Source organism: Engraulis encrasicolus, chromosome 14, assembly GCF_034702125.1.
Source record: "Engraulis encrasicolus isolate BLACKSEA-1 chromosome 14, IST_EnEncr_1.0, whole genome shotgun sequence".
In the NCBI taxonomy this organism is placed as follows: Eukaryota; Metazoa; Chordata; class Actinopteri; order Clupeiformes; family Engraulidae; genus Engraulis; species Engraulis encrasicolus.
In genome coordinates, this window is record NC_085870.1 from 13,851,677 (window position 1) to 13,867,207 (window position 15,531).

Below are 15,531 nucleotides of genomic sequence, written 5' to 3' on the forward strand. Positions count from 1 at the left end.
GAGAGTCACTCTATGGATGTCGACTGGAGACTGCTTTTCATAAAACATCAAATTTTCAGTTATAACAAGTTCAGACTTTGGAAGGTGTTTCAAATATTCCTTGTAAGCAAGCCTCTGAAACTAAAGGGTGTGGGTCTGAATTAATGTGAGATCATATGGAAACGGGGTTTGCACACTGGCTATGCTTGAGGAATATGTTATTTCTGAGGAAGATCCCTTTGGTGCATGTGCATACCCCAGTTGCAGTGTTTTTCCATTTGATAGAGCTGCCGGTAGTGATGCTGCACTCAGAATATTATCTGGCTCTCAGTATCTTGGATTTTGATACACATACCCACTGACTATCAGACATCTTAACCTGCTATGACTTCCACTACCTATGCACTGACCTCTAAGGCACTTTAACACTCAGGGTTATTTTGTAAGGTAACTGCTGTTCACTGACTACTGGGACCCTTTCTGTCTATGTTATGTCTACTACACATATTTATATTTACTGTATGTACCTTGCTGTTGTGTGCTTGTCAATTGTATGTGTTTGATGTTGGGGATATGCATATGCTAAGAACAAATCCTATCGACTATGTCGACATGGCAATACACTTCTTGAACTTGACCTTGATGGAAATTTACATTTGGAACCGTTCCTGCCACAGTGTTTCCACTGCAGCTTGTCTGAAATCTGCAATCTCACAGCAATGCTGACTTGGAGATACTACACTACCAAGAGTGAGGTAAATGCCAGGCTTGCCAGTAGAAAAGGTGTTTTACTAACATCAATGTGCCAATCATATATGAGGCTAATGCAATGGCATGGTTTAGTACGTCTGGAATTCAAACACAGAAACTTCAAGATGTGCGACCTGTTGCGAACTGAACCCATTCCACCCTGCACAATGCACGACACACATAGACATAATGACTGTACATATGGCAGTTGTAAAAATCCAAAAAGGGCACAAGGGCCCCAAGGAGTAGAGGGATCCAAAACACTTCTTAATTGTTTTACTTTGATCCAAATCCGTCTGTGGATGTGGCATTTCCACGGATGACCTAAATGGGGACATCTTTATTTATAATGGTACATCAATTTATTTTAAAGCGCATTTGGGCCTACACATAAATTACAAAGGTGTGTCATTTGAAGCGTGCGTGATGACGTAATGGGCTGGGGGTTGTTTTGGAGGAAGTAAGCTAGCAAGCTAGCGCTCGGGCTGAGGTTAGAAACAGAAAGGGAAAGGTTGTGTGCTCTCCAGTCCAGCGGTGACGGTGCAACACGGTTAATATTTTTTTCCAAATAGGTACTGCTCTTTTTTAGCAGTAGTCACAAAAGCAGATCACCACCTCTACCCAGGAAACCGGTTATTGGCAGTTGTCTTAAAACGAGCGTGAACTCATCAGGTTTTCAAGCCCTGCAACAAAAGACGAAACGCCTGTTTCCAGGGACTGGCTGTTCTGTTTACCGTTAGTCAGCTGAAAGCAATAGCTGCATAACGTGTTTACAACGAAAACTAGCTACATCGGACATCTTTTCTTTCAGGTAAATTGGCAATCCATTTTATCGGGTGTTTGTAGTCAAGACATTGCTTTGACATTTTTACACACAAACGAACGCTAGCTTTTAAAGCTAGTGTTAGTCCTGTAGACAGTTTGTCGACTAGCTAGCTAAGATAGCAAGCTACATTTGCCAAGCTGCGTCAATAGGGTGTATAATCTACTTCTACATGATACGATAACTCACTCACTGCCACTGTATTGTGTGTCTTGTTAATGGTGCTCATAATATTGCAACGTTGCGAAAACGTGGGATGTCTAGCGTATTTGCTACATGTCATGGTTAATTAGGTGGCAACTGGAATTGCTGTGGCTAAAGATGGTTATATAGCTAGCTTAAAGCAGGGTTGTTTATTTGTACAGCAACTGGGCCTTGTTGATGACTATTTGGTAAGTACAACTGTGTTGAAATAATGCAACCAAATAGCATGTTTACTTTAATTATTACTTACACCACGCAGACCTTTTGACAGATGTTGAGAACACCGTGCTCTCTGTGTGAGCTAACATCAGCAGACGATGTTGGATCCGCCTAACGTTAGCCAAAGATGTAACAACTAGCTATGTTGTGCAGTCATGTTTATTTAGGCGACACTATGGCTTTGGTTAGATAAATGTGCTCATGAGAAATGATCCTTGCGCGGTTAAAATACTGAACACCAACTAAGCCTGGGACTTACAAAACCGTATATAGCCCCATCGGTTAATGATTGTAAACGCCACTGCATTTGCAGATTCCCAGATTCACGCTCCCATCTCATTACACTCCCATTTCATCTCGCTCCCACTAGCCAGACTAACGGTACCACCGCCATATTACGGAGTTATCTTGTTGATGTTAGTTTTTTGTTTCTAACCCTAACCTTAACCCTAACCCTAAACCTAACCCTAACCTTAACCCTAACCCTAAACCTAACCCTAACCCTAACCCTAACCCTAAACCTAAACCTAAACCTAACCCTAAATTGCTTGTATGTGGCAGTATATGATAATACGTGAAATATAATCGGGTGGGGACCGCAAGTCCGGGAGTGATAGAAACACCGGGGACCGCACGTCCGGGAGCGAACTCCGTTGGGAGTCTCAGTCTGTATGCCCATTTGCATTACATTGCTCTAGTTCTACCTGCTAACGTTAGCTGTCATAGGTGTCGGGCTAACAAACTGGGAGTATCAGATAACGTTATTGCTGCAGCATTTTTCAGCTCTGTGTAGAACTATTTGTTTGTGAGACGGCGGAATGCTGTTTCTTAATTGATTGGTGATGGTAACCAGCCCCTGTTCCTGTGTGTGTAGCTGAGCAATGAAGTGGTCGTTTTTGCCATCCAGCCGAATGGTAGAGCCTTTGCCTCCCCGAGATTGCGAAATGTGCGGAGGCCTTCCACCACAAACAACTTCTATTTCAGCGAACCCGTTAACTTGTTTGTCGAATATTTTGGCTTGGCGTTCCGTTTTCTAACATCGACAGAAAGATGTCAAATCTGCTATGCTATTTTTTTGGTTAACCACCATATCAGTTGTGCTCTTGACTGTCACCTAAGTGTTAAGTTAAAGCGTGCTGTAACGTTTGCCACGGGTTTTCATGTGAAGGGGGTGGCGAGGACCCTTTGCACCATGTGATCCGTCTTTTCCAAGTGTCATGGGTTACAGATTAAATATGGAGTTGACAAACGCAGGGAAGTGCCCTTCCTTTGTGCTCTCTCGTACACACATGGGATGATATGGGTCCGTGTAATGGTCTGTGTTGGTAGCCTACTGTTCATGGTGTCAGGTTGACATTAACATCATTTGACACTTTCTTGGAAAGCATCCAGTCCCTGCAGTACAAGGTTAGATGTCGGGATTTTAAATATAAAACATTGAATAGTATTAGAAAACTGGTTTCCACCTTTTTGCATGGGCAGGCAACAGGGCCTCTCCGTCTCATTGAGTTTTATCCAGAACTATAACACCACTTAATAAGCCTGAGACAAAATCAATCAGCCTCACAGATTAAATGTCTTTGAGTGAAGCCGTCCACCCGCAGCCAGAGTGGAGGATGCAAAAGTATACCCCAAGGGGTGTCTATCTGACTCCCCCCTCGCCTCAACCCTCTCAAACTTAGCAGAATAGGCAGGAAGGCTGCTTTCCCCTGTAACTGATCCCTCATGGTGGCTTTTTGAGGAAGGGGAGCCCATACACATTGACCACCAGCCCCTGCCTTATCATTAATTCAATACCATCTGCAAGGCCCTTTGCTGTGCACAGATCAGCCACAAGCGTATTATCCGCATAGCTTTGCAATTAGCCGTCTAACCGGTATTTCTGTCGGAAAGCAAATTAGTAAATGACTGATACAACCCTCAGAAGCACATTTTCAATTCAGTCTAGTCTTTTCAGAGTTGCATATTCTGTGTTCTTTATAAGTGTGCAAATTGTACCACGGATTTGTGTAGGCCGGGCAAGCACTACACTGTATGGGATCACAAAAATGAATGTTGTAACATGGGAAGGAGGAGGAGGGAGAGGGGCCAGTGTGAACATGGAGCCTGAAACCCAAAAGTGCAACTATTCATCAGAAGCACAGTGAGGTTCACACACAGCACAACACATGCTGACAGTTGTACAAATCATAAGATTTGGTGAAATGAGGAAGTAAAATTGTAGACTTTCCTTTAATCGTAGTGTATGTATTGTTTTTGTCATGCCTTATCACGGCGCACAATGATAAAGCCTTATCTTGTGTTCTGACTCTGAATCACCTTTTAATTGTGGACAACTGTCTGACGTTAGAACTTAAAAACTAGTTCCTGCGTGTCATTGATGTGTGACCAGGCTGCTGAGTTCAAATGAGATTGTAAACGTTAGTCAGTCAAGAGAATCTACTTATAGACTTCTCAGTGTTGCTGTACATTCCTGATGTCAAGAGTCCCATTCAGGAGTCAGTGGTTTAGAAGATACTCATTACCACTACATCTACAGAGGTCTCTAAAGGGGGGTTTTTGAGAGCAGAAATACCTTGACTGGCTATCGCGAGTGCAACGTTAGTCTGGCCAAAGCATCTTGCGAACCCATTTCTCATAGGGAGGGCTCTTTCATCTGCTTCTGCATGTCATTGGGGCTAGAGCCAATCAGACCACTCCTTCCTTTGACTTTAGATACCAGCAGCAGGACCAATGACAGAACTAGTGTACCTTACAGGCCCCATCAAGCTGTTGAAAATACTCAAATTTAATGTGTTGTCTATCCTGGGAACTTTTTTAATATCAGAGATTGCCTGCCTTGTCAGACAGACTTGACTTGGGAAAGTTTGAGCAGCATCAAAGGTCGTATAGGTGGGCCCAAGGCTAAGCTAAGAAATACCACCCTTCTCTACTTAGATTTCCAAAGGCCTTTGCTCTCCATCAACCCCTTTTTTGAACCATATTTCAGTCAGCTGTCCATTCTCATTTCATAGTTAGATGTCACAGGTTACTGATAAACAACCTCATCTGAATCATAGCTAAGAATCCCCTACCCTTGCCAAAAGCTGAACACTTTTAAAGGAAAAATTAGGTTCTCTGAGTGGTTTCTGACTGTGTCCGTCCTGACACTTAATATTGTCTCCCAATTGTTAAGGAGAAAAACATGTGTCTGGCATAAAACTGGCACTAAAACTGATCACCTCTCCTCTCCATGACCAATATTACTCTGTGGATGGGCTGTGTACATCTACCAACCTCTGGCAGTGACAGCATTGTCTGTAGGTGGCACAGTATTTGCAGTGGTGGCCCAGGTGTCATGTTGTGCCCATAGGCACCAGATAGCCCTAAGGTGCCTGCCAAGGATGCTAAAACAGAGTGACTGCGAGAAGGTTTTAGTCACAGTGTTATTGTTTTAAAGCAATACTGCGATGTAAAATGAAAATTGGAACATCAAATGGTCATGGTAATTGTAATATGTTATTGTTTTCTGTATGATCTTCAGATGTAATTTTTTAACACTATGAACTAATTTTATTGAAGAAAAGGACCCCAGGAAGAATAGCTGTGGCATTGCCACAGCTAATGGGGATCCAACAAATAAACAAATAAACATGGCACGTCAGTATAGTGAGGAGCGAATCTGGGCTAGGCTGCGCCATTCCAAAGTTGGCCAATTTTGTGTTTTTGGCGAAAAACACTGCCAATGCAAAGCAATAGGGCCAAAGTGAAAGACCTAAGAAATCGTTTGTTTTTCAGTAATAAATCGGCTCAAAAACACTCCATACTTCAGCACTGTCAAAATACAGCTCTTATCAATCAAACTGAAGCACAGAGAAGTGTATAGGTCTTCACAGTCTTTCAGGGGCAAGTGTTTTTTGAACATCATCAATACCGAAACAATGAATCTTAGTGTGATTTGAAAAGGATGTCAAGACATTGGTAGATGAGTTTGCTGGAACTAGTAGCCCTCTGGTAGTCCTCAGACTCAGCAGCAGCAGTAGTAGTAGTAAAGTGACGGGGCCGGGGTCATGTGACCCAGTCAGCCCAGCATGTCTGCTCAGCATGGTAAGAACCGGAAGCACAACGCCAGCAACTTTGGCAACATTGACCATGGTGTCTTAACTTGAAGTGACGCAAGCAAGCAAGCTTGGTCTTCCTCAAAAATTGTCCTTTTTTTGTTCTGGACAATCTGAAACCTATTGATGGAGAAAATGTGAGTGACAAGGCATGTTGAATACAATTGATTAACCTAGACGGATGCTCAGACAGAGTCGCTCCTGATAGTTCATCTGCAGTTAGACATGGACCAGCCTTCATCAGACATCTATATTTCCAGCATGCAGATAAGTCACATGGTTCTTGTTGTCATGGTTGCGAATATGTGCATGCGGTTACCTTATGGTTGCTAGAGAATGATTGAAAAATAGGCTGGAGAATTAAGACTTCATTTTGTCTGGCTTCAGCTCAGAATGCTCAGTATGTAGGACTTTTAGGAGATTGGGAGGTATTTTTCGGCATCCCTTTTTTGACTGTGCTGCAGAGCTGCCAGAGGGCACATGGCTGACTGTGAAGTATGACTGAGACGGCGGCACATGGTTCTCAAGTTGGCGTATTTGCGGAGTTTGGGGACCAAAAGCTGCCTGTGCTGCCTGTGGCCCATTTTAATGGCAAAGCTATATTGAGACTGTCAGAAAACGGGTATGGTGCCTGAATTCAGACATTTTCTGAGGTGCTTAGCAAGAGCTCTGGCTAGTGAACTGTGCTTAAGCAGTCCTTTATAAATATTAAGGTTATAACTTCAAATTCATCAGTTAGCAAGGGATTTGGCTGTGATTGAAATTTATATAAAACGGCAGCTTTTCAATGAGCCACTTAAGCTCTGCAAAATGAGCACATAATGTCTTAAGTATAGACTCTAAACCAAAACACAGCCAGAAGAAATATACAGTGTGAAGTCTGACTTGCAAATGAAGTCCATATTTTTTCCCTCCTGTTGATTTGGTTGTCGCTCTGCCTATCAAGAATGAAAAAAAAAACCAAGACTTGGCTTGCTGTTCAGTCATACACAGATGGCCGTAGTCTCTGGCAGCTGAAGAGTTTTGGTTTGTTTTTGTTTTTTGACCCTTAGGTTGCTCCAGGGGACATGCTGTGCCCCCGCGCGGACTGCTAATGTTCTCCGTTTGATTTACTGTGTGTGCCATTTCAAAACACACTGCACGTCCTCTCCCTACTTGGCCCAGCCCAGACAACCAATGGTGTGGCGAGGGGGGATGGACCCATGGATAAGGGGGTTGTTGATGAGCGAGCGTGCTCCGGTCCAGCTGGGTAGAGGCCCTGTCTGTCAGCCGACTAGCCCTGGTGCACACCATGGGGAGGGAAGGGAGAAGGGGAAGTGATCTCCCTCCGTCACTGTACAACAGTAGGCATGGCCGTGTGCATGTGCGCGTGTGTCTTGTGACTTGTAATGGTTTCAAAAGAGAGCACATGACCAGTAAAGAGCGTGAGCATACATGCACTAAGACCTCTGTCCCAGACACACACACACACACACACACACACACACATATACGGTACACACACATACACATTCTCTCTCTCTCTCTCTCTCTCTCACTCTCTCACTCACACAAATGGTTTCTTTTCATTTTTAAACACTCCTGTGGACCATAGTCAGTTCTATCCAGTTATAAATGCAATAATGATTTCATACTTCAACTCATTCAAGGCACTCATTGTCGTATCTCAACAGCCCCACAGGGCTGAGGGAGCTGGGGAATGCTCATTGCTAGCATGCCTAGCATGCTGCTACTGCAGTTGCTTTACTAGCCTGATATGAGGACAAGAGAAGCAGTTGGTATACAAGTCATAGAGAACCGTTTGGGATTAGGCTGCTGTGTCTAGTGTAGCCACTTGTCCCGTCCCGGTTTTACCTGTGTGTCCCGTTTTTTTTTTTTGGTGATTAACATTTTTATTGAGCAGAGAGATGTCAGGTACATGTAAAATGTCAGGTATAAAACACAGGATGGGTCCTGGTTTTTAATGGTCTGTTCAGGGGAAAAAATATTTTCCCTGGATTTTCCCTGAATCATTGAGGCCGTTGCTTACAGTTAAAGTGTTGATCAGGTTTGAAATGTCTAGGGTTTCTTTTGTCAGACAGGGGTGGCAACCCAAGCTGTGACCCAAGTTGTGAGACAGTGGTCCCATCAAAACCACTGTGTGACTTGAGGTTAAAGGTTGTGATTTGATCAAAGACCAAGGTTTTTCTGAGTGACTCTTTGTGTGGGAGTGATATAAGAACATGAGTTGAGGTGTATTTTTAAAAGCTTACTCAGTTCCTTGCTGTCCTTCAGCCGGTGGTGATCATCTGTTGTGTCAAAGCCAGTGACCTAAGACAGGTACGAACGGAGGGTTTAGTTGGTATGTGTGTTTATTTTACTCTGTTGTCAAGATGTCGCACTATGATGAAATTGTGAACTGTGAAATAATGTTTATTGTGATTTTAAGCCTTTGTCTTGGTCAAGGACTAGACTTGAAAAGCCAGCTTGCCATGCCGCCTTAGAGAGGATTTGGGTATACCTGCATGGTTACAACTTGTGATGCGTTTCTCATTTCTGTTCTCCACAGCTCTGACAGAATGACGTCTAGGAAGAAAGTTCTACTTAAAGTGATCATCCTGGGAGACTCTGGGTAAGTACCACCTGGTTTACATCGCAAAACACCAAGAGAGGATGACCTATGGAAACCATAAGTTCAAAACCAAACTCCTGCCAAATTGACTGGCTAAGCTTACTTGTTGCAATATGCTCTCTGAACCCTCTAGTTCAGGGTTTCCCAAACTGGGGTGCGTGCACCCCTGGGGGTGCGCGGCCTGCCACAAGGGGTGCGAGAGCTGAATAGAGTACTGGCTGAGATGTGTGTTTTTACAGAATTAATGAACATTACATGTTGTTTGGTGAATTGTATGCTGGAAGGATCCATCTTTAAGTGTAATTTATAACTCCTAGACTTGGAAAGCAACAAGTTCCATTGTAATGATGGCAGAAAAAACTATTGGAAATGAGTTTTGCTCAAAATGTGCGGTTGTGCAACATTCGCTTAGGGGGTGCGCGAACCTCACTGAAATGTAAAAGGGGGTGCGCAGGGGAAAAAGTTTGGGAACCACTGCTCTAGTTTATATCAACAAGAGGAGCTATTTTGAGATCTTCAGAGAACAGGTTTGTAAGAAGAGTATAGATGCTGCAACCTAGTGGGGTCTGTTTCATCAGCTGTATGAATGAAGTTTGGTATCTAAAAATACCCTATGATATCCCTTTTGGAACTCCAGGTGGTCTGTGCTGGGTTTCAGATCAACCACTTGTTATGTTACTAGTGTTGTGTTTTGTATAATTTCCAAGTAGATTCATTTGCAGCAGTAGATCCATTTATTTTTGTCAATATTAGCCAATGCTTTGATATTTATTCACTTAGCTTATGTACTACCCGGTATGCTGGCTGGCAGAGTGAGTAGGTTTTGAGTAATCTGAATTGTCCAGTGATGGACATAGGGCACCAACCGTGGGCATCAGTGGCCTACTTTTTTCATTTCATTCATACATTGTTTTCCTTTGACACTGTATTACATAGAAATGGAATTTCTACAATTTTGTATCACTATGAACGTTGTAAATGTAACGATTAATTTCCTTAAAGAGCTAAAACGGTGAAATATTATGCTGTTGATCTGCTTACTATAACAGATCAGCAGCACACTGTCATGCATCACTGTATTGGCTGAAAACCAACCCCTTGGGATCATTGATGAAATCACTAATCAGATTTTGTCAGTGATATCAAATTGATAGGATTGCCCCACCCATGCTATGGCCAGGCCGCCTGATCTTGTCCCTTTAGAGTGGAGCTTTAGTTTCATGATAGATAAGCTCATCACTGCCATCAATTAGGACAAGGTGAAGTTTGTCTTACCACTGTAATTGCATATCTCTCTCTCTCTCTCTCTCTCTCTCTCTCTCTCTCTCTCTCTCTCTCTCTCTCTCTCTCTCTCTCTCTCTCTCTCTCTAGTGTTGGGAAGACCTCTCTGATGAATCAGTATGTGAACAAGAAGTTTAGCAATCAGTACAAAGCCACAATAGGAGCTGATTTCCTGACGAAAGAGGTGATGGTGGATGACCGGCTCGTCACAATGCAGGTACTGTCATTCATGCTTGATGACATCACGCATGATGAAGCAGCTTTGACAAAGATGTTGAAATCATTATTGCATTTATAACTGGATAGAACTGACAAAATGATTAAACGATGGACTCCAGATAGTTAATAACAACAATATGGCTAATGACAATGGCTCACTGCACACAGCTTTTCGAAATGAGTTCATGGCCTTTATCAACACTATGTTTCCGAAGATAATGTTTCTGATCATTTTCTTTCTGCTCTCAATGTGCTAGTCGCACTAAGCAAGCTGGGAAAGCAGAGTGTGTCTGTTTCTAATTCTCTGATGCCAGCTACTTCCAGCCTGTGGATGTCGGTGCCTTCTTTAACACCACACTATTCTCTTGTTGAATGTGCAGATCTGGGATACCGCTGGGCAGGAGCGGTTCCAGTCCCTGGGAGTAGCGTTCTACCGCGGCGCTGACTGCTGCGTTTTAGTGTTCGACGTGACCGCCCCCAACACCTTCAAGACCCTGGACAGCTGGAGAGACGAGTTCCTGATCCAGGCCAGCCCGCGCGACCCAGAGAACTTCCCCTTCGTCGTCCTCGGCAACAAGATTGACCTGGAGAACAGACAGGTACCACAGACGTGTGACATTGACTAAGATCAGTACAGATGTGTGGCACTGACTGAAACGGTAGTGCTCAAGGTGTGCTCCGAGAACTCAAGTGGTCTGCAAGTGAATTTCTACAAAGATAAGCTATTGTGCTATATATTGTAACGCATCCTATGTACTGTATTGTAACACACGTTATTAGAAGGCTAAACATACTGTATCCAACCTGTTCCTTCTCTGCAATGAGACATGAATGTAATCCATACGGTATATAAAAAAGCAACATGCATCTGAATTTACAGCGAAACTATTGACCAGAAAGTGTGCTATCTCAGAACTGCGGCCTTCTTGTGGAGGTCTTGCATGATATCTTCTCGTTGTTTGCATTTTGCCTGCATAGATTTGGTTAGCATTCAATGCAGGAATAACTGAATAAAATGAGGCATGTTTGTCTGGCAGGTGACAACCAAACGGGCACAGGCATGGTGCCAGAGCAAGAACAACATCCCCTACTTTGAGACGAGCGCAAAGGAAGCCATTAACGTGGAGCAAGCTTTCCAGACCATAGCACGCAATGCCCTGAAGCAGGTACAGTACAGACCCAACGTCATCACTTTATGCCCTTCATAAGTAATGATGATCAATATCCGCATTGATTGCAGCCATATTTACATTGTGTATATGCTTGCTCAGCTATATGGTATAGATTTACGAAGCACTTTAGGAAAAATGCTGATGCATATCATGATGATCAGTTTTTCAAAAAAGTGATAAAAATGGGGAATAAGGTGGCATAATTTTAAACGGTGAGAAGACTGTTGGAGTCAGACACCCTAGTTTGGGTATTTTTGAAGCTGCTGGGTTTTTCACCCACAAAAGCCATTAGATGCAAATGATGGGTGTAACGGAAAACATAAAGTGCATGTCACATGCAGGGCTCTAAATTAACACTGGCCAACCAGCTAAACGCTGGTGAAAATTCAGTTTGGCTTGTAGACAAGAAAGCTTACTAGCCACTTAAACTTATCGTGAGTGTATGTGTGGCTAGTAATATTTATATATAACTTATATAAAAACACACACACACACACTCACACACAGCACACATGTGGATGGGTAACGCTTTAGAATAGAGTCCAATTAGAATGGGGTTCACACGTTAGCCACTATCATGCCTACTTGTTGTGAGGGCAGTCCATAACCAATGGCCAGACATTGTTTCATCTGGGGGAAGCGCAACATGGCTTGTCAGAGAGAACAGTTCCAGGGTAAGGGAAAGAGAAGGACATCAGACGCTGACCTTGGATTGGCAACACGGTAGCAATAAGATCCCATCAAGTTCAACTTACGTCAGCCAACAAATGGAGTGCTCAGGGATTGGCACAGGTTTTGAAAACAGAACAGAATTGCTTTAACCTTATATTGAATAGCTGATCTGATGAATGGCAATTTTCCTATGGCACTTTTATTGTCTAATTTCAAAATGTTCAAACGTGTGAACATGCAGACCCAGACATTTCTCAGTCTAACATTGTAGCAATGGCAAAGTTTTCTAGTTCAACAATGCTCTACAAAAGAAATAATTTTTCAGAGTTTGGATTATTTTTTATATATATCTCTATTTTGGGGGGCTTTTTGTGCCTTTATTGGTGAGATTATGGCTAGGATTATGATTAGATGAAGCAGCAAGGAGGAACTCGCACACCACTGATGCCGATGCATAAATTATTTTAATGCATAAGGAAAATAAAGAGGGTACTACCCAGTGAAGTGCAAAACGTTTTCGGTCTTTCAGACCATCATCAGTGCCAAACTTTAAAAAAAAAACTTTTGCAAAGTTTGGCACTGATGATGGTCTGAAGGACCGAAAACGTTTTGCACTTCACTGGGTAGCACCTTCTTTATTTTCCTTATGCATTAAAATAATTTATGCATCGGCATCAGTGGTGTGCGAGTTCCTCCTTGCTGCTTCATTGGATTACTTTGTGGAACCAACGCACCCTCCCGGCTACAAACATAAAGGCGCGACACCCTTTTGGAGTAAATACTAGGATTATGATTAGGAAATGGGTGGGACAGAGAGAGATGAGTTGGGTCATGACCAAGGCCGAACTCGAACCTGGGTCCCCAAGGGCATACAAATCCAAATGTGAGGAGATAAGTGCGCTGTGCCACAACGCCCCTGCAGGTCATTTCTAACAGATCGTGTCTGGGTTGTGGTGGGAGATTTGCAACAGGAATGTGCAGCTGACAAATGTTGAATAATGTTATCACCTCAAACGTGTACCTGGGATTTTTACAAAGGAATGTTTCCAATATCTTGTGGAATTCATAACTGCGCAGCCGGTTTTGGGAGCAAACAAGACCCTGCCTAGTATCACTGATTCAACTGTAGTTCTTCTCAATAAGCACGCAGTGCCTCACAGTCAGCAGTATACTACGGTCATGATGTCATTGTGACATGACTGTGGCCTACAGTTACTGTAGAAAAGTCAAAGTACTGTTATCATGTTGCTCCTTGTAGCAAAGAAAGACTTGTCTGTATTAGCTCAAAATAAGGTGAAAAGTTACATCGGTAAGAAGATTGAATTGGTTTTCAAAGAGGGTTGTACTCTCTGTACTTAGCGGAAAGTGTGTGTGGGTGTGTAGGAGAAAAGAGCATTGAGTCGCATTACTGCACTCCTATACTGTACACATTATCAGGATGTAGTCAGAATGTGCTATATAGCTCAACACTATTCAAGCCAACAGCACCTCACGTGAACCTGTGCTGAACAGCACAACTGTGTAATATGGTACAGGGGTCCACCCAGATCAGGCGTGTCTTTTCTGATACTATTGTCTAAACATTTTGATAGTGAAGTGAAGACTGTAGTTGGTTTGGAAACCTAAGTCTTTAAAATTTGCTTTTTTGTGTCTTGTCTCCCTGTGCACAGGAAACGGAGGTGGAGTTGTACAACGAGTTCCCTGAGCCAATCAAACTGGACAGAAACGACCGGGCCAAGCCATCAGCAGAAACATGCAGCTGCTGAGGATCTGGAACCCTTGTTTTGGTGGGAGGGGCTCTGCTGCAGCCCTCCTCCTCTCTGGCCTTGTCTCTCCTCTTCGTCACCGACACAATCTCCCCCCTATCCCCAACTCCACCCTCACCCCACACCATCCCAACCCTCACCTTCCTCTCGCACACCTGCCCACCCATCTCCTCCCCTGTACCCCCCAATATTATAACTGGCCTTTGTAGAGCAAGCAGGCTTCCTCTCGTAGAGTACACCGTACACATTAATGCACTCACATCCATATACTCAAAGACACTTAAGCTCAAAAGGCTAACATGTAAGCTCAACGACCACCAAACTATGTCAAAAAAAAGAAGGAAAAAAAAAACCTTTTGGTAAATGTGTGTGATTTCTCTTAAATAATATCCCTTCTAACCCCGCTCGATCACAACTCTGGACACCTTTTTTTTGTTTTTGTCTTTTTTCTCTTTCTTGCTTTCTGCTATGTGCAAAGCTTCACGTCCCTGTATCACTTGAAAAGGGGGTTAGGGATGTCCTTGTTGATTTTGCTCCCCTGAGTGTAAAATGGAGAATTGAGATGTGAAGGATGATGGATGCATAATTTATCTGTTGGTTGTGGAAAACCATCCTAGGCTGTATCTACAGCCCTAGCATGTGTATGGACACAAATATTGCTTGTCCCATAGGTGAGTTAGGTGAGGAGACGTGGGGGAGGGAAAAAAAAAGAAAAGCCTGAATGCTTTTAATTTCTGCACTTTGTCGACTTAACATATTTAACAGCGCACCTCATTTGCCGCTAATCTAGAAATAAAACTACCATTTCAGTTCAAACTAGGGTTGGAGGTATGGATTTAAAACACTGCCCCGATCACCAAGTAATACTGACCTACTTATGCCTACAGTAAAAAGCGCCCAAGCTTCCTAAGCTTTCTTCATTGGTCTCCTTTTACTTTCGTGTCTGCTCGTCGTGTGATTGGAGGAAAAAAAAACCTAGCTGACCAATCACAAATTCCCTGACTGGCTGGGTAGTATTTTTTTGTCATGTGATTTTAAAACCATCAAAGACACTTGTGTTTGGTCAATGGAATATGGCTTGTGGGTTGACGGGTGGCACCGGTCTGTTGTGGAAATGTCATACTGAGCTGTGCCCCATCCATGTACGAGAAGGATCAGTCACCCAAGTCAAACAGTCAATCAGAAGTCAGGGAGAGGAAAGCAAAATGTTTTCTTTTGTTTTTTTTTGGATTGTGTAAGAATACAACTCACTACTACTACTAGTACTACTACGACAATTAGTACTTCTATATTGTCTACTTTTTTATCGTCTACTTTCATGTCGTAAGACTTTGTATAACTGCAAATCTGTTTTTGTTTGTCTATCTGTGGCAAGGGCCAGCTGTTTCGGTCTTACCATATCTCACTCTGTCTGCCGGTAGCTCAGGTTGGCAAAGAATTTAAGTGCTTGATATCACTCGGATCTTTTACTGTTTGTTCGTACATTATTATTATTGTTATTATTATTATTGAAAGATTTGACTTGCATTACATAGACGACAAAAAAATACCGAACTTGATAAAAGATGGGGAAAAAGCATTCATCATTGAAATTAATGAAACCATACATGCACAGCATACACATTGTTTGGGAAATATATGTATTTCAAAGTAATAATGAAAATAAAAAATGTTGTTGAATAAATACATTTTTTTTTTTTGTGACATAAATGGACCTCAACATTAAAAACCAAGCAAA

The 15,531-nt window shown here is 42.8% G+C and overlaps 1 protein-coding gene across 2 annotated transcripts; it reads left to right on the top strand.

The window, feature by feature from the left end:
* Positions 1-1,190: 1,190 nt before the first annotated feature.
* rab7a (RAB7a, member RAS oncogene family) lies at positions 1,191-15,477 on the top strand. 2 transcript variants are annotated; one of them, XM_063214972.1, is made up of 6 exons: positions 1,191-1,540; positions 8,621-8,683; positions 10,055-10,181; positions 10,564-10,782; positions 11,221-11,349; positions 13,698-15,477. In XM_063214972.1, the coding sequence occupies exons 2-6, from the start codon at positions 8,631-8,633 to the stop codon at positions 13,791-13,793; spliced, it is 624 nt and encodes a 207-aa protein (XP_063071042.1). In that variant the 5' UTR covers positions 1,191-1,540; positions 8,621-8,630; the 3' UTR covers positions 13,794-15,477. The 2 variants fall into 2 exon arrangements, with proteins under 2 accessions (XP_063071042.1, XP_063071043.1); XM_063214973.1 differs by lacking the exon at positions 1,191-1,540 and adding an exon at positions 7,871-8,391.
* Positions 15,478-15,531: the final 54 nt, after the last annotated feature.